This window comes from Belonocnema kinseyi, chromosome 4 (assembly GCF_010883055.1).
Source record: "Belonocnema kinseyi isolate 2016_QV_RU_SX_M_011 chromosome 4, B_treatae_v1, whole genome shotgun sequence".
Classification (NCBI taxonomy): Eukaryota; Metazoa; Arthropoda; class Insecta; order Hymenoptera; family Cynipidae; genus Belonocnema; species Belonocnema kinseyi.
This window is the reverse complement of record NC_046660.1, coordinates 85,563,220-85,585,230: the sequence shown is the minus strand read 5'-3', so window position 1 is coordinate 85,585,230 and position 22,011 is coordinate 85,563,220. Positions and strand designations below refer to the sequence as shown.

The 22,011-nt window shown below is 26.6% G+C and overlaps 2 protein-coding genes across 2 annotated transcripts; one reads left to right on the top strand and one right to left on the bottom strand.

The window, feature by feature from the left end:
* Position 1: 1 nt before the first annotated feature.
* On the top strand, positions 2-958 carry LOC117170984 (histone H3.3A-like; the record flags this gene model as incomplete). Its single annotated transcript, XM_033358027.1, has 1 exon — positions 2-958. A coding segment is annotated over one exon (240 nt), but the record flags the coding sequence as incomplete, so codon positions are not given.
* Positions 959-4,778: 3,820 nt separating this feature from the next.
* Positions 4,779-17,383, bottom strand: LOC117170983 (nuclear distribution protein nudE-like 1-B). Its single transcript, XM_033358026.1, has 6 exons — positions 17,079-17,383; positions 16,852-16,988; positions 14,220-14,405; positions 13,478-13,599; positions 9,907-9,977; positions 4,779-6,840 (listed from the first exon to the last, which is right to left on the bottom strand). The coding sequence occupies exons 1-6, from the start codon at positions 17,381-17,383 to the stop codon at positions 6,783-6,785; spliced, it is 879 nt and encodes a 292-aa protein (XP_033213917.1). The 3' UTR covers positions 4,779-6,782.
* Between the last annotated feature and the right edge of the window lie 4,628 nt (positions 17,384-22,011).

Here is a 22,011-nt window from a genome sequence, read left to right as displayed (position 1 = left end):
GTCCACCGAGTTGTTGATCAGGAAATTGCCCTTCCAGCGTCTGGTTCGTGAAATCGCGCAAGATTTCAAGACGGATCTTCGTTTCCAGAGCGCGGCCATCGGCGCTCTCCAGGAGGCTTCCGAAGCATACTTGGTCGGTCTTTTCGAAGACACCAATCTCTGCGCCATCCACGCCAAGCGGGTAACCATCATGCCCAAAGACATCCAGCTGGCTCGACGAATTCGTGGTGAACGTGCTTAAGGAGCTTAACTCGCACATTACCTTTTGCTATTATTATCAGTAATAATTATGAATATTTGTAACGATGGATGAAGTCTTTTCATTCCGATTTAATATTATTGTGTTACATTTCACTCTTAACGTAAATCGATACTATGGCACAATCCATACAATTAGATGCGTAGATCACAAGTAAGCTTGTGTCCAAAATTTTAACATAATCTCGTCCTTAATGAATAACAATTGTATTTAGATTATTCAAAAGTCCTTTCTATATCTCGCTCCATCTAAATTCAATGGATTTTTATCACATAGGAGTTTGTAATTTGAATAAAATTGAAAATCATGCGACAAAAGTACTTTGTACTGTGCTACGTTTGGCAGTGACGCTTCTCTTCTCTTTTTTTGTTTGTAAGCAGAAAACTATTTTGATGAAGGCAAAAACAGACCTGATTTTGGAGTGAGTTTTTGGAAAGGAACTGTGTTCTTTGTTTACTGACTTCGCTGTTATTTCGCTTTCATTTTCATGATTTCTATTATCATCGTTCTCATTATAATTATATTTGTAATCTACACAATAATGTGTCCTTAGATAAGGTCTTTGATAGTGTGATCCAATAGTAAAACGAGTAATTAGACGAACACCTGGTTGTAAGAAAATTATGTGAACTTTGGGTCATTGTAGTTCTTGTGTGACAGAAAAATCTCCATTTCTTAAATAAAAATAAAGTATAGGAATTTTTGCTGTTTTTGTTTACTTACCTCACTTGTTAATAAATATTAGGGTTTTTGCAGAAGTCTGGTTGGAAATTCTATGACTTCTCAGGTCTACTTGATTATATTAGATTTCATCATATTCTAACGATCAGATACTAATTTACAGAAATTTTTTGGTTGAATTCTATTTTAGACAGTTCTCATTAATATTGTTGGTTCTCATTCTATTCTATTCAGAAGTTAGTGTTTTAATTAATTTAACTAATTCCAAACTAAATTATTTATGATTTAACGGGAATAAGTAGAAAATAGAACTATTTTATTTCGGTTTGAAATTATATTTTCTCCCTTTTTCAGTTATTTTTGTCTCTGTGCCGAATAAAGTAAGATGGAGGTGTGTTTTTTAATTGTAGATCTTTTTCTTGCTGTTTTAGGATGACATATTTTTTCATAAGAAGATAAATTTCTGTTCGATCTTAAATTAAGAATTTATCATTTTTTATGGAATTATAAGTTTGGCTGAATATTAACAATTTTTTATTTATGGTTGAAAATTTATCTTTTTCATAAAAAATGCAATTATGCCAGTTAACGATTTTTGTTGATTGAAAATTCAAGTATTCCTGTTAAATATTTATCATTTTAGTTAAAAATTCATCTTTCAGGTTAAAATTAGAATCACTTATTTAAAAGTTAAACTCTTTTATTAAAAATAGATTTTACTTTTTTTATTAAAGATGCATCATTTGAATTGAAAATTCATTTCTGATTGCAAATGTACCTACTTTGTTGAAAAGCAATTTTTTTATTTCAAGATTTAACTATTCCAAGAGAAAATTGAACTATTTTATTATGCATTGAAAATATACTTTCTTCCTTTTTTTCAGTTGTCATTTCTGTCTATGCTCCGAATTAAAGTAAGGTGGAAGTCTGTTTTTTAATTGTATATCTTTTTCATGCTGTTTTAATAGAACAATTTTTTTTTCATTTAATTATTTAAACAATTTTAATTTAAAAATTAAAAGATTGTCCTTTATCCTACAAATCAATTTGTTTTCGAAGTCAATTACGAATGTCTAACCGATAACTCTTCTATATTGCTTTGCAAATTTACAAGAATTATTATTTATTTAAACAATTTTAATTAAAAAATGAAATGTTTGTCCTTTTTCTACAAGTAAATCTGTTTGCGAAGTCAACCAAGAATGTCTATCCGATGACTGTTTTCTATTTTGCTTTGTAAATTTACAAGATATATTAGTTATTTAAACAATTTTAATTAAAAAAAAGAGCTTGTCGTTTATCCTACGACTTAATTTGCTTTCGAAATCAACTAGGAATGTTCATTCGATGAATCTTTTCTATGTTGCCTTATAAATTTACAAGAACTATTAATTATTGGAAGGTTTTCAATTGAGAAATCAGGAGTTTGCTTTTCTTTCTATGAGTAGGCTTCATTTTTTACCATAAATAACCAAGAATATCTTTCCGATGATTTTTTTTTTCTCTGATGGTTTGAAAATCTACAACTATTAATTATTTAAAAAATTTTTATGAACCTATTTATAGCTTGGCTATTTTTCAAGGAAGCACATAATTTGTTTACGGAATGAACTAAGAATGTCTTTCGATGATCATTTTCCACGTTACTTTGTGAATTTATAATAATTATTAATCATTCAAACAATTTTCATAAACATATTGAGAGTTGGATATTATTCAAATTTGTTTGCGAAGTTAACTAAGATTGTCCTTGTGATGACTCTTTTCCGAGTTATTTGTTAAATTAACCAGAATTATTAATTATTGAAAGAAGTTTTATAACAAGTTTAGAATTTGGCTATTTTTCAACGAATAGGGTCAGTTTTTTTACTAGGGTTTTTTTTATTACACATTGAAATTTAATAATATGTGATTAACAATATCTATAGAAACATTTAAGATCTTCAAATAGGTAAAAAATATTGACATTCATAAAAATATAAAAACTACAAAAGTAAAAGTTTTTAAAGATATCTTAATAACTAGAATTAATCATTATTCTTAAATTATATAACTCGTTTCAAACCTCTTCAAAATTTTTAATATTTAAAAAATGTCAATAGTTTTTGTTTTTATCACCAGAAAATACAAAATTCAGGGGCGTCAATGAAATTATTTTTCATGATGGATTTTTACGATTTTCAAAGACGTCAAATTATTTAACGAATTTCTAAAGAATTTTAGAGAATACATTTAATTTCATAGGATTTCAACAAATTCAAAGGAGATGAAGGAATGCTACAAGAAACAATTTCAAGAAATTTCGTTAAAACAATGGTTTAACTCTTTATAATTAAAAATTTGTTATAGAGTTTAAAATACTTTGCACGTCCCTGTAACAGGGACCTAAAATTTAATTTATATCCAAGCAATTTCAAGTAATTGGTTCTTATTTTACTGGATTTCTCGTATTTCAAGAGAATTAAACGAATTTCTAGAGAACTTTAAGAAATAAATTAAATTTTATTTCGATGGATTTAGAGTATGGAGAAGTTCAAGAAATTTCAAAGCGTGTTACAAATATTCGGTTATTTAAAAAAATTTCAAAGAATTTCAAGAGATTTATTTCCAAGAATATTTAGAACTCTAATATTTTGAAATTTCTTGAGGATTTTTAAATACTCTATGTTTTTAATATTAGAAAATAAAAAAAGAGGGGTGTGAACGAGCGCTTTGCGCGCGTCAGTTTCCTTCGACAGGCATTTTTCGAGATTTTAACGAATAATTTTAATTTAATTTATATAAAAAGAATTCCAAATAATTTTTTCGAATTTCAATGGAATTTAATGAATTTCTACAAAACTTTCGTGAATGAATTAAATTTTATTTCAGAGGATTTCTACGGATTTTAACCGTTTCAAGGGATATAGAGGAATTCGAAAAATCTCAAATAATTAAAAAGCTTTCAAGGTATCTTCAAAGATTCCAAAGAATTTGAAGAGATTTTGTTTGAAAGCTTTACAACTCTTAATACTTTAAAAAAATTGTATGCATTTTTAATTATGCGCACGTGCCTTTTTTATAAGCGATTCTTTTATTTTTAGAGAGAAATTTAAGCAATAATTTGTATTTATATCTAAGGAGTTTCAAATGATTTCTACTTGTTTTACTGGATTTTTAATATTTGAAGGGATTTCAATGGATTTCTAGAGAAATTTAGTGAATAAATAAAAATTTTTTTCAGTGAACTTCAACGGATTTCAGCTGTATCAAGGAATACGAAATTTTTAGAAATTAAAAAAAAAATAGGTAAAGAAATGATAAATTTTAGAAGTGAAAATATTTTCGATAATGAGAACGATAAAAATAAAATAAAAATGGTTTAATTAACTAAATTTAATGTTTTTCGTGCTTTTTTATATCGTTAATGGCAGGAATCGTTGAAAAAATCATTTTAAATTGTTTAAGGACTACAATTTCTTATGAAAACATTGTTTCTTCTTTTTCAAGACTAAAATTCAATGCTTAATCTTTCCCCTATTTGAGTTTTTTTTTGTATGTGCCGTGATCCATGTGATTAAAGCATTTTTTAAATTCTGGAATTATAATCATGTTATTTCTATTAGTAAGAACATCAGTTCGGAAATTTAAAATTCAGTCAAGCACTGTATGGCTTTCCAGAACTAAAAATTCCGTGACTTTTCCAGCTCTAAATATTATATATAACACAGAACCCTGAAAATGATCTTTTTAACTAATAAATTCTTACAATAAAGTAAAAAAATTAATTTTATATTAGGATTATAAGGAATGATAAGATTTTCTCTAAGGATTTCTTTTAAAAATTAGACAGAAAATCTACTTTTATCGGTTTTATTCTATACATGATCCAACGCAATATACAGCTAGAGCAACTTGTTAAATGTTGCAACATTTTCTACAGAGATATTAATGGAAATTAATGCCACTAGATTTAGTGTAGATTATATCACAATTTAGCTACTACGATTTAATATTTAGCAGAGCCAGTAGTCCAAATCTTGCACAATTTTGAGTATACATGAGGTATTCTGGAGTAGTAAAAAAAAAGACTCGATATCAAATCAAGCCAAAATTTTATTACTGACTATGCAATTTTTATTTAAATAAGGTACCAGAAATACTGACTTAAATAATATATTTTCAGAACTCATTTAATGGAATTTCTAGACTATTTTGGAAATTCCTAACTTTAGTTTTAATCGAAACTGGATATTTAAAAAAAATGTTAAATGGTAAAAAAACTGATCTAGGTTTCGATTACAGTGGGAAATATCAAGATATTTTTTTCACTTGAATATAGTTTATAGGTCATTATAAATATAGTGTTGTTAGATTGAGTAACGGGTGTGAATCTCTAGATGAAAACATGAAATTTCCATGAATTAGACATTTAGTTTTTTTTCTGGAAAATGCTCATTTTCGCAAAGTAAAAATTTTAGAGAAAAATAATTCAAAATAAATGGAATATATCCTGGGATGTTTAAAGTTTCTATGAAAATCGGAATTTTACTGAAAAAAATCACCCAGACCTAAGCTTCGTATTAAAATATCCCTCACCATTTTCTTCGACCTACACAACATCGTTTTGCATATAAAAATCGTAGTTTTTCACTGACGCACAATATTCTTTAAACTTCAGGCAGTACAATGAAAATATTTGCTTGATCGAAAAACACGCACAAATGGTTTCATGCCTTAAAACCAGAATCGAAGAAACTTACTTGCTATTCTCATTTCTTTTTTTAAGAGCTTTCAGGATTAGAAAATATTAAGTCATTCTTTTGTAAAATACTCAGTTTTCTTTCTTCGTTTCTGAATAAGTGTCTTCAGTTATTTATTTAATTATTAAATCCTCTTGATTATGCGCCATTACAAAATTCCTGTTCGTTTTCAGACTCGAAGAGTGAATCTAAAAGTGTGCTAATCTGCATTTCAATTATGTTTTACAAAACGTTCTTAGAAAATTAATTCAACACCTAATTCACTGGACGCCATATAAATATCTACAACACAGAAAAAAATAAGGCTAACGCAATTTACAAATTTCTAGGCTGTTATAAATTAACACTCATAAATGTATTTACAAAAATCCTAGTCATTCGCGATCTGTCCAAAGTTTCATAAAATTCACACAAGTGATTAAAAATCAGAAAAGTCGAAATTAAAACCGGTTAAAATTGCAAATATAATTTAAAATTGAAAAACAAAATTAAAATTCTATTACAGAAAAAAATGATCGTTCACAAGATATCGAAAAATATAGACAATTCACAGAAATTAGAAAAGTTAAAAAAATAAAATTACTAAAAATCTCACAGAGCAGAATGATGGCATTTGACTATAAAAATCTAACTCTGAATTGATCTAAAACGAAATTCACCCTTGCAGAGACAAAACGCATAGTTGAAAGATTAACGAGGAGAGTCGAAAAAGTTCAATAACTTGAAATATTGATTGTAACATTTCTCGTTTGATTCCTTCATTTTTGTCAATAATATGTTTTAATATAAAATCGAACAAATTCTTTCTGCAAGGAAGAATTTGAGTCGCTATTAAAATACGATATTGCAAGAGTTTGGAAATAGATATACTATAAATATAGAATCTAGGAATAAATACAAATGTTTCTTTTTACAAGAAGATCGTCATTTCCAGCTGTAATTTTCACTTCTTGAATGGGTCTCCCGACTCTTTTTGAAAAAAATAAAATTTGACAGTCCAAGGGTTCACGACCTACATCGCAAAATTTTCTCGCTCGCATTTCAACCGCGTCAAATCTAATCTAAGATTCAGTACAGCTTAAAATTGATCCGAAGACGATTTACAATCGAATGTGGTTGTTGTTGCCTGTAGCTAAACTTCGCACCTGCCTTCTTGTCCTAATTGAACATACGCAATAGTTTTCAATCAACAATTTTATTTTTAGGGTCCACATTAGGATGGTCCAATTTTATTTCTTCGAATTTTCATGCATTAACCCCAAATTTTATAAAAACTACAAAAATATAGGCAGTTTTTAAATAAAATAATGGTATTTAGAAGTTCCGTAAAGTCCCGCGAAGTTCAACGCGAATTGCCCATATGAAAAAAAAAGATTTTGTAAATTTTGTTTAGAATCGTTAATATGAGGTGATTCGAAAAGAAATTCAACATTTGTGTTCGGAATTAGCCACAGAATACGAATAAAAAATTAGTTCTTAAATATTACCCCTACATATAATTGCATGTAAAATTTAACATTATTTTGTATAAAATATTATCTTTGAATAATGTTAGAAAGTTGCGTTGTATGATCTTATAGTCATTCTAGATATTTGCGGAAATTTTCTGAAATTTGCAGCTTCAAGGAAAATTTACATTTAATATTATTCATTTAGAACATTAGAAAAATATTTCAAATAACTGTTTTATTTCAGAAAAATAAATACACAAAAGGAAAAAGATTGTTTGAAAAAAGATTCTCTCTGATGTTTATTCATTATTTGTTCATAACTAAACAGCAAAAACAAAGTAAAAAAATTGGAAAATATCGCAACTATATAGCATTATTATAGGAGAAGACAGTTATAAACAATAATACTTTGTTTAAAAAATTATGTTTATTAAATTGCATTATTATATCGCTCTGAGAGAAAAGTAGACAAAAAGTTTAATATTTCAGAAAAACCGCAACTATTTAGCATTTATTCAGACTTTATTTTTTAAAATAATTGTTAGTTAACTTGAATTAATTATTATCTCACTCTAATTAAATAATTGACCAAAAGTGAGAAATTTTAGATAAAACTGAAACTTTCTAGCATTATTTTAAGAGAATATCGTTATAAATAATAACAAGTGGTTTATACAATTATTTCTGTCGAATTTAATTGATTATTGCCTCACTCTAATTACAAAGTTGAAGAATTCAGAAAGCCGCGACTTTCTAACTATTCTAAGAGAGAATTGCTGTAAAAAATAATAAATTGTTTAAACAATTTATTTTATACATTAATTATCAATATAAAGTAATACTTAGTATATGTTGAGTTTCAACTAGATTCATCTAATATTGAAGATTCTGAATAATATTAAAAACCTGTTTTTTTGAAGAGAAATACGTGTTAGACTTTATGGGACTTGCGGAACCTCTGAATATCATTTTTTTAAGTTTCTGCGGTACATTCAAAAAAATTGGGGGCGATAAGCATGCAAATTTGAAAAAAAAATCCAATGCATTTTTCGGAACACACTAATCTAGAAACACAAAGCTATCATGCAAAACCAGGCAAATAAATTTGGAATGAAGAAAAATGAATATTTGTATCGGACAGGTGACGAATGGAAAATTACGACGTGCACAAGCATAAACACACATATAAGATAAAATAAAAACATTTATTTCGAACTTAGTCGTCGTTCACAGAATATCTTAAAAAACCAATGATAAAATGTATATTACAAATTATAAAAAAATAAAATAAAGTTTCAATTTAGGGATTTCTTCGATTCCAGATTTAAAAACTGGAAATTGATAGAATAAGATTTTACAAAAAGGCGAAGAAAGCCCTAAAACTAGGACCAACATAATTTTTGTAGGATTAAATTGTTGTTATAGAAAATAATCGAGGCAGTTACATAAATTGAACGATTAAAATAATTTAAAGTTTGTAATGATTAATGAATAATCTAAGTTGTACTTGTTTACAGGTATTGTCACTATACAAATTTTTGAATATACACAAGTATAATTTTTTTAAATCCTAACAGAGAGCTTTTTTGTAGACTTTTAAATTCATAAAATCTTCGGCTTGAATGAAGATTATTATTAAAAATCACTTCTTGTAGTGTTTCTTAATTTCTTAAATAATAGGACTGTAAAAAATAAGGATTAGAAATAAAAACTACGAAAGTAGCAAACTTCATTGCTAGTGTAAAATTAAATTTTTCTCTCTGAGAGGATTCTCACGTCAAAAAATATGGTGCAGATTAAATTTTACATTGAATATTACTAATAGATGGACATGCGACGCACAACAATTTCACAATATTATTTCAACTATTCAGTATATTTTCTCTAAACAGGGTATCGGCTCTAATTTTTTTTAAACAAAAAAGTGTACAAATTAATATTTTTAAATTTGAAAACTTTTTAATTGAAAAGTAAATTAGACTTAGAAAATTTTAAGACTTTCAAGTTATGAAGGCAAAAGGTACTCTAAGTAATACTAATTCAAAAGAATCTAAAATTAAACAATGAAATAGTCTCAACTTGTATCATTTTGGAAGCCTTTGAATTTCTGCCCATCAGTAAACAAATTCCACAACATTTTGATGTTTCGACGGAGCCGACACCGTGACAAGAGAACCGACAAAAGACACTACAGTTAATAAATACAATCAGTTATTCAAAATTTCTAAAAGCTTACTTAAAGAGAAAGGTCTTAAAAGATCTACTCTACTTTTTGAAGATTTCTTGAAAGAAATTAGAGAATAAGCACTGATTAAATTGCAATCTACAATTAATTTAAAACTTGAGATAAAATTTTAAAATCCTTCGAACCATTTCACAACAATTTTTTTAATTGAATTGAAAAGATGATTTAAAATTAAAACATCTAAAGATTCTGAAGGCAAAAAAGAATTTTTCTACTCTTGAAATCAGTGCCCTTTTCTTAACAAAATTAAAATTCATTTAGTTGTGATTGTATAAAAAGATTCTAAAATTGCAATAATCATTAAAAAAAGGAAGCACAATAAAATATCTAAAATTAAAAAACAGATGGTCTGTTTCTCACTGAGAGATTCGCTTTTACAATTTGCTTCAAATGAAGCGTCTCGAAGTTAATAATTACTTATATTTTTCAATCACAGAACATGCATCGAGGATCGCAATAATGGACGATTTTTTCAAATGAACACAAAAGGATCAATCCTGATTAATTAAATAATTAATTAAGCGTTACCTGTAGAGATCTCGAACTGCTTGATCTTCTCGAGAAGCATTGCGACAGGTGTTCAGTTTATTCTCCAGGGCCTATATTTTAAAAATGCATAAAAGATTAATACTTGATTCTGTCTAAGAATTATTCGAAAAAGAAGCTAGAAATGTTCCGAATTTCATTTATTTTCAGAGAATGAGCAGTGTTGAAAAAATATGAGACTTGCCCTTTCTTATAAATTGACTTTAACATTTTTAATAGGCAATTTTTTGGGGTTTTTTTTTTAGATACAAGTCAATTGTTTTTAATATAATACGTATAAGACAAAGCATAATGAAATTTAAAAAAAGGCAATAGATTTGAGAGATGGACGTTGTATAAACTCAGAAAAAAGAAAACAAAAGTGCCTCAAATCAGTTCTCGAAATTTTCAGAATTTTTATAATTTCCAGATAAGTTAATACTCGGATTTATGCAGAATAAGAATATATTTTTAATAAATTGTTTAGGAAGAATTATCAGTCTTGGAATATTTCAATGCAATTCGAATTATAACGTTGCTATTTTTGAAATATTAAGTAATAAGAATATTTTTATTAAATGTAAAAAAGAAAACTTTATTTCTATTACTAGATTAGGAATACAAAAGTTTTATTTTACTTATTTTTAATTATTTTAGGTTAATTTCACTGTTAACTTTTGAAGCTAAGAATATAATAAATTTATTAATAAGTATCGAATAGACCATTTTTGTGCACGGAAGATTTTGTGTTCCGAATTATTACAGTAAAAAATAAAAAAAATTAAAACTAAAATAAAATAAGTTTATTGCATTATAACAAAATTCAGCATATATATTTAATAAGATTTCTTTACCTTAAGTTCATAAGAATAGATAGATTTCATAAGATGAAAAGTACAACATGACTGCTTTGAAACTCTTATTTATGAAAAACTTAAAGATGAAGAGCCATTCGCTCTGAATAAATTAAAAAATTATTATATTAATAACCTTCGTGAACTTAAGTTGATTATTTTATAAATAATTAATATCGCATAATGAAGAAAGAATGACTCTTCAATGGCGAAATATAAACCTTCATTACAAGAAATGGACGAAAACTATCTACAATTAGTAACGACAGATGACCACGTTTATCCAGCAGTTAATTACCCGGATTTTGAAATGCAAATTTTGCAAAAGCGTGGTGTTATTATTGTTAGAAAGAGAAGTAGATTTTTGTATTAGACTTAGTATTTGGATTATAAGCTTTTGCCGCAGGAATTTTAGGGGAAGAACACTAGGTTGGATTTCAAAAGGCAAAATCATGCAAACAAAAAATTGAAACCAAAATGAAAACCTGATTTGAAGGAAGTTGGGAGGGTCGTAGTGCAAACGGTCAGCAAATGGTTGGTTTAGGTTGCTGCCTGATACACTGGACCGATGCATCTAACTGAACCGATTGTGGTTTTGTAGTCGCTGGGGGGTTCGTCTTTTTTCCACCAGGACATGAGCACTTCACCCTCCTACAGTCTATACAGACCCACCTGTCAAGCTACCAAAACACCAGCTACATCATACTAACTACCAAAATAACGGGTACAAAAAGGGACACAGAGCTCGCTTTTAATTCGTTAAATCCACTGAGATTTTCAATTTTCATTTATTTTTCTATGATTTAATCTAAATTGATTTCAGCGCTAAAAAAACTTTTGAAATATTCAGATCTCGAAAAAAATAAGAGAAAAACTAGAAAATAGAAAAGAAACCCCACTGGATTTTTTGTCACTGGTTGCTCTAAATTTTTATCATTTCTTGATGCATTACCAAAATATCTTAATTTAGAATCTTAACCAGTTTGAAGGTTTTAAAATATAGAAAATTTAAACTTGAAAGGCAAATTTATATGCATTTAAATTTAAAATCTGAAAATTTTTAAGTTTTTGAATTTGAATGTGAAGAGTAAATTTGGAAGATTGAAAAGTTACAACGCTTCAGGTTCGATTTTTTTTTTAAATATAGTAAAAGCAAAAATTAGAAAGGATTCAAGTTTCAAAGGATATGTACTTGGAATTATTGATATTCGGAAATATTGATAATTTCCTAAATATCTTAGTTATTTAGAAGCTTTTAATATTTTAAAAATAAATCCTCGTAACTTGCACTAATCCAATTTAAAAACAAAAATATAAGAGATTTAAATTGAAATAAATCATATTCAAAGATTACGAATTTAGTCTCCCTTACATGCGTTTAAATTTACAACGTGCAATTTCTAATGATTTTTATATTCAATCAAGTACAAATTTATACTTGGAATTTCACAATATTCTGATTTAGAAACTTTTACAATTTAAATTTAAAAATTCGAAGTAATTAAACTTGAGAATGATTTAAGTGAAATTTCGAATCCTCTTAGAGTTTAAACATTCAAATTTTTATTTAAAATTGTAAATTAAAACGTTTTAAAGTTGAGAAAAATTGATATTGCAATGTTTTCAAATTTGAGTGTCGTAATTTATCAAAATACAAATTTATATACTGTTGAAATTGTAGGTGATCATTATTTTATAGAAATTTGAGAAAAGTGGAAATTAAAAGACCTAGTTACAAATCGTAAATTTTAGAAATTTGTAGTGCCCATATTTAAAACTTTTATATTCGAAGGCCATCGAAATTAGGATAACAAATTTACAGTACTCAAAATTACTCTCTAAACTTTGAAATCGGTCAAATTAAAATGTTTAAATTCAAAGAGTCAAAGACTGAAACGCTTTGAGTTTATGTAGTACAATTTTTAAATCCATGAAATTTATAATCGTAAAAATTTGGAGGCCTTGCAATTTTAGCATATCGTTCAAGAATTCCAATTTTAAGCTACAAGCGATTAAAAAATTAAAATAACTTGATGTTTGATTAAAAAAAAAAGGAAAATATTGATCTCTACACATCAAGAAAAATAATTCATAAACATTATCATTCCAAACTTGAAAAAGTTATTACGTGGTATGCAGAAAACATAAACATTCCAAAACGATGCATAGGGATTAGTGGGAAACCTCGTTTCAAAGAAAACAAATTAAACAATCGTATTTTAATAAAGGTAATGCGAGATTCGAAAATACGTTTTGATTTTCTTTAACTTTAAATGCAGATATACGTGGTCATATCCAGGGATGGGCGAATTAAAAAAAAATCGACTCTGATTACGAATTTAGAAAATAGGAACTTTATTCTAGCGAATTCCGCGAGCTCCGATTTAAACAAACTTTCCAAAATGCACATCAATTTTTAGTTTTAAACATATTTTTAAAAATGTGTGAATCTAAAAAAATATAAACTTTTAATTTTAATAAAAATAAAATATGAACAAAACCGAGAAAAGTGAGAATAGAATATTTGTTTTATATTAGGTATTTACAATTAAAAGATTAAAATAAGTATTTAATTGAAAGGGTGGACAAATTAATCAATACGGCCCATCCCTGATAAGAAGAAGCCGTGCTGGAACTGAAGCCGAAAGAACTGCGTGCCTTTTACGAGAGGATATATTTCAGACACATCGATTCATCTTTTGATGAATTTCCATACTCACCCCGACTTTTCTCATGAGGTCACCAATCATGTTCATGGCAAGTATTCTCGTGCAAGGTGCCAATGGGGGGTTCATGTTGTTATTATTGTTGTTGCCAATCACTCCCCCCACGCCATTTGCAACTGATGGCAAATATGAAAGAGAAGTGTTACTTAATTATTTAAATTCGTCCAAGCACAAAAAATGTCTCAAGAATCTCCAGAAGTAAAAGGAATCTAAGATTTTAATTACTTCCACAAATAATCCAAAGAGAAACTGTAGACATTTTTTCTCGAATGTGACGAAAAATATTAACTCTGCAATAAAAAGGTGTATCCAGTAATTTCATTCAAATTCGGTTGTTTCAGACTTAATTAAAATGTAAAAAAACGTTTCGAAAATAAGCTACAAGTCAGAGTCTTCTATAAAATCATATTGGGTAGAAACTTCTTTATTCGAATTCCATAAATAATTAACAAAATATAAAATAATAGAAACTCATTTTGGACACGAAAGAAGTCATAAAATAAAGTAATCGAGATCACAAAGAAACTATTTACACGAAGAAGGGTCAATCACAGTAAAAAAAGAGAAAAAAAATCTCCAAAATTTATTAGGGAGAAATGAAATTGATTAATTAAATCGATTAAATTAAATTATTCTACTGATCGCGAGGGAGATTTTTTTGCTGAGGCAGCGGATCTCCTCTTAGAAGCGTATGTGAATATAAGCTTGGTTTTACGTATAGCTGATTGAATCTTACTCTTAGTTTGCGGCGTTATCGAGTTGACTGGCGTTATATTTGGAGGCGCAACCGGACTTGAGGGCGGCGTATGCGACCCCAATTCAACCTGAAGTTTGTTACTGTCGACGATATTTCGAATTCGATCAGCCGTCTTGTCGTTGTCCGGCTGACGTCGTTCCTGAACTTGAATTTCTTGCTTCAGATCTGAAAAACAGAAAACAAAGCAATCAATTTCAGTCTTATTAAACTGATCGAATGGCCGATTTCGTATGAATTTAATTAACAGGGTGGCCGTTTTAGTCAAATAAAAAATGCCCGGTCATTTCCTGGTTCGCAAACATTTTTCATGGTCAAGGAAATTTAAAAAATGGTACTCTAAAGTTAACAAAAATTCCATATGAAGTTATAAAAACTGAGCTGCAAATTAAAGCAATCAAAGTGAAACTCTTGAATTTTTTACTTTTAAAATTTAAGTTAAAGATTTTTTTAATTCGAAAATGTATTCAAATGAGCAATATAATTTACACCTATAAAATGGAAGCTACTGACACTCTTTTACTGAAGAGATTTAAATAAAATACAGTTTAACAGCCAAATAATATTTTTTTTTACTTTTATTCATTGTAAAGTTTAAAGACTAAGATTCAGTTCCAGAAATATAAATCCACGTTATAATTTTCGATGCTATAAATTGAAGAATCAATCAATAAATTTAAGACATTTTCAAATTACATTATTTTAAGTAATTTTAAGATAGGAACATTAAAAATTGGACGATTAAATTTTTTTAGTAATTGAGAACTCCTCCAATTCAAAGTAAAATTATTTTCATTTTAAATAGTATAAAAATTCTTAAAATGCATCCAAATTTGATTTCAAAATCTTGAAACATCTACACAAATTTCTTTAAAATATTTAAAAATATTCTCCTAAAATTAGTTTTTCAAAATAAATAATCATTTTCAACTTTTCAAAGAAATGTTTTTTTTCTTCTGAAGCCTTTCAAAATTCTCAAAAATCTTTCTTTTTTTTTTGTTCGAAATCTGATAAAATCTATATTTTGTTTCAAATTAGGCCGTGCGCTATTTGCACCGTAATTTTTTTCTAAGAATAATAGGTGTTTAATTGCTTCTTATACGACATATTTCAACAATTTTAGTTACAAATTAAATTTTCTAAATAGAACAATTAAAATTGTAACGTACAAAGCTTAGTTTTGAATAATTAATTTATAATTACTGATTTAAAATAATAAGTCAGATATATCAAAATAATAAGTAATTGTTCTTTTTCTTCCTCAAAAACTTTCAAATTGAATATTTTTGACGGAACTAATATTTTAAATTCAATAAAAGCCTTTAATTATGAATATACTATTTTTATGTTATTTTAACATTGAAAATAGTTAATAAAGTTTCAATCGGGCATTTACATTTGTAAATCTGCCAATTCGAAAATTGGAAACTGATTCCGAATCGTCTTGTAAAATCAATTATTATTTACTTTTTAAGTCTTAAAGTACACTACAATTTTAAAAAATCCCTAATTAATTTATATTCACAGTTGATCAACTAAATAAAAATCTAAAACAGAAAATGTTTTGTGTGAAAGATTTTTGAATTACACTTTCTAAACTGAATGATAACAGAATTGAAAAAGATAACAAGTTAAATAATTAATTAAAAAAACGGTTCAAACCAAAGTTGGACAGATTTTTAAAAATAAATATTTATAATTTATTTATAATATTTATTTATAACTGTATATTCTTTAAATTGACATGGTTAGAAATATTCTGGAATTTATGAAGCTACAAAGTTTGTTCCGTTGCTTACAGCATAAAACTTTTTGGTTACAAGATTCGAAATTTTCAGATTTTTCCAATTTATTAATTTTTTATTTATTATTAATTTTCACAAATTTAACGTAATTTTTCCAAATTCATGATCGGGATAACAGATTTTTGCCGAAACAAGTAAAATTCCGAATGTAGGAAACTACCGAAAAAAAGGAAAATTTCCAAATTTTTTAAATTATCCAAAAAAGGCCGAAAATGGTTATTAAAGAAATTAAAATACTAAAAAATTAGTAAGTTACAGAAATTTCAAATTAGCGAGTCACAAATTCCTAAAAAATGGTGGTAAAAGGTCAATAGATTAGTTTTTTTATTTAATATAAGTATTTGTTTTGTCTGGAATTAAAATTTTTTTGTTTCTTTGAGACATAAAACTGCGAATGCTTAAAAGATAAATTGATAATTTGAAAATTTATTTCAAATTATAAAAAATAGGGTACTCTATATCCATGAACAGTTTAATATCTAGGACAAAACTTAAGGAAAATCTCGTTCATTTAACTATGAAACTCTTTGAGAAAATTCACTTTGGAGTTATTTCAAAAACTTTATGCCATTATGATAATTAAAAAATTCAAATTGTTTCAAAGAATATATTTTTTTTAAGTTTCGTTAATTTTTAATAATCATTCACTTAAATATTCAAGTAAGCATGAGTTCATGAAATTTTGTGTGTGAAAAACTATACGTGTATCATATTCTGTCTCGGAGAACAATTTATTTTCGCCCAAAACACTGCAGTGGCATCTCGTGAAATCGATCGAAAGTTGAAATCTACTAAAGTTTAAAACACACCTCTTATTTCGTCCATCAGTCTTTGCACTATGACTTTCAAGCCGTCCTTTTCGTCTAGTTCGGATTCGAGTAACGCGTTCTTTTCTATTTCCAGGTTAAATTTGGCTTCTATTTCTTCCTCGGTTGCTTTCGTGATTCTGGAAAATGCAATAAATTATTATTTATTATAAGGAAAAATCTTTTCGGCAGTATGTTCAAAAATGGAAGATTGAGAATATGAATAATACCTGTGAGCCCTTTCCAAATCGTCATTCTTTTGTTCTAATTCTCGGATATATTTGAGCTGCTGTTCCTGGAGAGCCTGTAGTTCTTGAGCTTGTGTCTGGAACATGGCACAGTCGGAAGATTGTTGATCTTGTCGGATTCTTAATTGATCTACTTCATTGCTGAGCCTCGAATTTCTTTGTTGCAGTTCTCGGATTGTTTTTTCCGCCTGCTCCAAGGACGCCTCCAATTCCTTCTCCAGCATCTGGGAGTTTTCTTGAAATTCCTCCAGTTCTCGCTCCACATCATCTTTTCTGTAATTATTCATGAAACGGGAGATTAACTTTATGTTTTAAGAATAAAAAATGTGCTGAGTTAAGCATTCTGCAGTAAATATTATGATAATAAGTAAGCCGGAATTATTTCTGAATTAATTTCTTTTAAATTGTTTCATCACGAGGAAATAAGTAAATGCAAACTTTACAGTCCAAAGTGCTGTCAAAACTGGAAAAACAGGGTGATTTTTCTTGAAAATAGGGAAATAATAGGAGAATAGATATTTTGTGATACAATTAATGTATGACGATTTTTACCAAAAGACATAAAATAAAAATGTCTACCAAATTGTTGAATTTTCAACCGAAAAAGACGAATTATAAACACAATAAATGCATTTTCAACAAAATAGATTAATTTTCAAGCAAATACATACATTTTCAAGCAAATAGTTGCATTTTTAACTAAAAAATATTCATTTTCTCTTTAAAAAACATTAATTTTCAACTTTAAAATACAAAAAAGCGTTTTTAAATTAACTTTTTATTTTGTATCTAAACAGATAAAACTTCAAATGATTAACAAAATACTTGAATTTCAAATTAAACAGTTTAATTTTCAATAAAAATGAAATAATAAAATTTTCAGCCAAAACAATTAATTTTCAATTAAAAAAATGCATTTTCAACCAAAATTCTAAAATATGTAGTTAATATTTCAACCAAAAAATATATTAAGTTCGACAGTAGAATTCAACCACAAAAGACCAATTGTTAATAAAATACATGAATCCTCAATTCAAATAGATTAATTTTCAAACGAATTGGTGAATTTTCAACCCCAAAGACGAATTTTCAAACAAGTAAATTAATTTTAAAGTAGATCAATTTTTTAAAAAACAGATGACTTCAACCAAGTAGATGCATTTTTTACCAAAAAGGACGGATTTTTAACAAAATAAATTAATTTTCTACCAAATAGTTGCATTTCTAACTGGAAAATATATTAATTTTCAACAAAAAACATGCATTTTAATAAAACACTAACTTCTAACAAAAAATGATATAATGAAATTTTCAGTTAAAAACTGACTTTTCAACAAAACAGGGAGAACTTTCAAAACAATAATTGCATTTTCAACAAAACAGATGAATTTTTAAGCAGATAGATAAATTTTCACAGAAAAAAAAGATAAATCTGCAGCCCTGAAGATGAATTTTCTTCAAAAAAAAAGACGAATTTTTAACAAAATAAATTAATTTTCAACAAAAAATGAAATAATTTAATTTTCTGTTGAAAAAATTAACTTTCGACTAGAAAAAATTGGATTTTTAACAAAACATTAAAAACTTTAACCAATGAAATAAATTTGCAACTAAAGAATGAATTTTTGTAACAAAGTAGTTAAACTTTCAAATCTGTAGTTGAATTTTTAACCAAACTTTAACCAAAAAAAGATTTTGTTTTAAAAACAAAGAGTTCAATTCAGCAAAAAAAAACTAATTTTCAAAAGAAATAGTCGAATTTTCAACCAACAAAGATATCAAACGTACATTAAACAACAATTTATGAATTTTCATCAAAAAGTTCATTTTTCTACAAAAATAGTTTAATTTTCAGAAAGAAGCAGCTGCAAAAAAAGCAACAGAAATTCGTATTCGATTCTATTAATTCAGTTCGCATTTAAGCAGAAAACGGACAAAAAGTCGCTTGTCCTCAATGTCGATTGGCTAATTTGAACGACGCGAAGGAAGGAATGTTGCCCAATTCACACCTAATTTACCAATTGAATTTCAGTTGATCGACAGTGACAAATAATGCCACATTTGTGTGCATCATATATCTGACAAAAATTTCAGATTTATTAATGTAAAATTTTATGAATACATTTTGAGTTAAAATATTTCATTTTCCACCAAAAAAAGAGGGAATTTTCAACAAAATAGGTAAATTTTTAACCAAACTGATGAATCTTTTATGGAAAATTAATTCGCAACAAAAAGTCTAATAGTTCATATTTCCACCAGAAAATATTTTAATTTTCAATTAAAAAAAAACAGTTAAATTAATGCAAACAGTCATAAAAGCGAAATTTTGAAGAAAAAAACAGATATTTTCAACCACATAGCTGAATCTTTAACCCAAAAAATAAATTTTCTACAAAAATAGAATTATTTAATTTTAAGTTAAAGAAATAACTTTTTAAGCATATAAAACAAAATTTTCAATGAAATAGATCAATTTTTAACAAAACAAAATGAATTTTCAACAAAGAAAAAAAATCCACGAAAAATGAAATATCAGCCTAAAAAGATTAATTTTTTATAAAATACATGCATTTTTATCAAAGTAAAATATTTGAATTTTCAACGAAATAATTGCATTTTCAACCCCAAAGAAAACGCATTATCAACTGAATAAAATTAATTTTCAACTACAAAAAAAACAACTAATTTTTAACCAAATATTTAAAGTTTCAATCAAAGTTAAAACTTCCGATTGAAACACTTATTTCTAACAAAAAATGATATAATGAAATTTTCAGTTAAAAACTGTCTTTTCAAGCAAACAGGGACACGTTTCAAAACACTAATTGCATTTTCAGCAAAATTGATGAATTTTTAAGCAGATAGATACATTTTCACACACAAAAAAAAAGATGAATCTTCAAACCTGAAGATTAATTTTCTACAAAAAAAAAAAAACGAATTTTTAGCACAATAAATTAATCTTCAACAAAAAATGAAATAATTTAATTTACAGTTGGAAAAATTATTTTTCGAAAAGAATAAATCGGATATTCAAAGAAATATTAAAAATGTCAACCAAAAAAATAAATTTTCAACTAAAAACTGATTTTTTTTAAACAAAGCAGTTAAACTTTTAAATCAGTAGTTAAATTTTAAAGCAATCAAGGACGGATTCCTAACAGAAAATGTAACGGTTAATACTTTAACCAAAACAAGATTTTATTTTAAAAACAAAGAGTTCAATTCAGCAAAAAAAAAACGAATTTTCAAAAGAAATAGTTTAATTTTTTACCAACAAAGATATCAAATGCATATTAAACAACAATATATGAATTTTCAACAAAAATTTCATTTTCTATCCAAATAGTTTAATTTTCAACTAAAAAAAAACATAGAGCATGGCTTTTTAATCATATTTTTGAACGCGAAGGAAGGAATGTTGCCAAATTCACACATAATTTAACAACTGAGTTTCAGTTAATGGGCAGCGACAAATAATGCCACATTTGTGTGCATCATATAACTGACAAAAATTTCAGATGTATTAATGTAAAATTTTTTAAATACATTTTTAGTTAAAATATTTAATGTCCAACCAAAAAAAGAGGGAATTTTCAACATTAATTCTCAACAAAAAGTGTAATAGTTCATATTTCCACCAAAAAATATTTTAATTTTCAATAAAAAAAAAACAGTTAAATTAATCCAAACAGTCATAACAGCGAAATTTTGAAATAAAGTTGAATTTGCAACCCATAAATATGCATTTTCTACAAAAATAATTTTAACTTTTTTAATATTGAACCGAAGAAATGAACTTTTAACTAAAATTATGCATCTTCAAATTTCAAAAACATACATTTTCAACCAAATAGCTGCATTTTTAACCCAGCAAATGAATTTTCTATCAAAAAAAGAAAGATTTTCCAGTAAAAAATATACATTTTCAACAAAAATAGAATTGTTTAATTTTAAGTTAGAGAAATAACTTTTTAACCAAATAAAACAACATTTTCAACGAAATAGATAAATTTTTAACAAAAAAATTAATTTTCAACAAAGAAAAAAAATTCCACGAAAAATGAAATAGTAAAATTTTTAGTTAAAAAATTAATTTTGAATAATAAGAAAACTAATTTTCAACCAAAGAAATGTTTAATGAAATTTTAAACCTCAGTTAAATTTTCAATCAAAAAGGTGAATTAGCCACCAAGAAGATTAATATCCAACCACAAAAGACAAATTTTTAATAAAATACAGAGATTTTCAACTAAAGAAAATTGACATTCAACCAAACATGTAATACATAAATTTCCAGTTAGAAAAATTAATCAAATTATTTTCAAACTAATTTTCAAGCCAAAGAAATGAATTTGGTATCAAAAAGATTAGCTTTCTACTAAACAAATTTAATTTTAAACAAAATACATTAATTTTTAACCAAAACGGTGAACTTTTCACCAAAAAGATTAATTTTCTACCAAAAAAAAGACAAAGTTTCAACAAAAACAAAAAAAATTCAATTAAATAGTTTTATTTTCGGCTGAAGAAGGGAATGTTCAAGAAAACATGGAATAGTTAAATCTTTAGTTAAAAGAATAATTAAAAATAAATGTAAACAGAATAGTTAAATATAGAACAACAAAAAAGGCTTTTCAACTAAAATGACGAATCAGCACAAAAAACAATTTTTTTAAAATAAAGTAGTTACTTATCATTCACCATTAGCGAAAATCTTGAAAATATAGTTATATTAGAAGAAAAATGATGGAACTTAAGTCAAATTTAAAGGAGGATTCAAACAAGAACTGACTTGAATACCCTTTAAATTTCACATTTTTTCGTTTTTCTTTTTATGAGATATTCATCTTGAAAAAGATTGAAAACCTCTGAACTATACAGTTCTTAAGGGCATGTGACACAGCTAAAT

Coding starts and splice junctions, on each gene's coding strand:
- LOC117170983 (XM_033358026.1), bottom strand. CDS start 17,383: ATGAATAATTACAGAAAAGATGATGTGGAGCGAGAACTGGAGGAATTT. Junction 16,989..17,078: donor GATTTGGAAAGGGCTCACAG/GTATTATTCATA, acceptor TGCATTTTCCAG/AATCACGAAAGCAACCGAGG. Junction 13,600..14,219: donor GATAACGCCGCAAACTAAGA/GTAAGATTCAAT, acceptor ATTTGCCATCAG/TTGCAAATGGCGTGGGGGGA.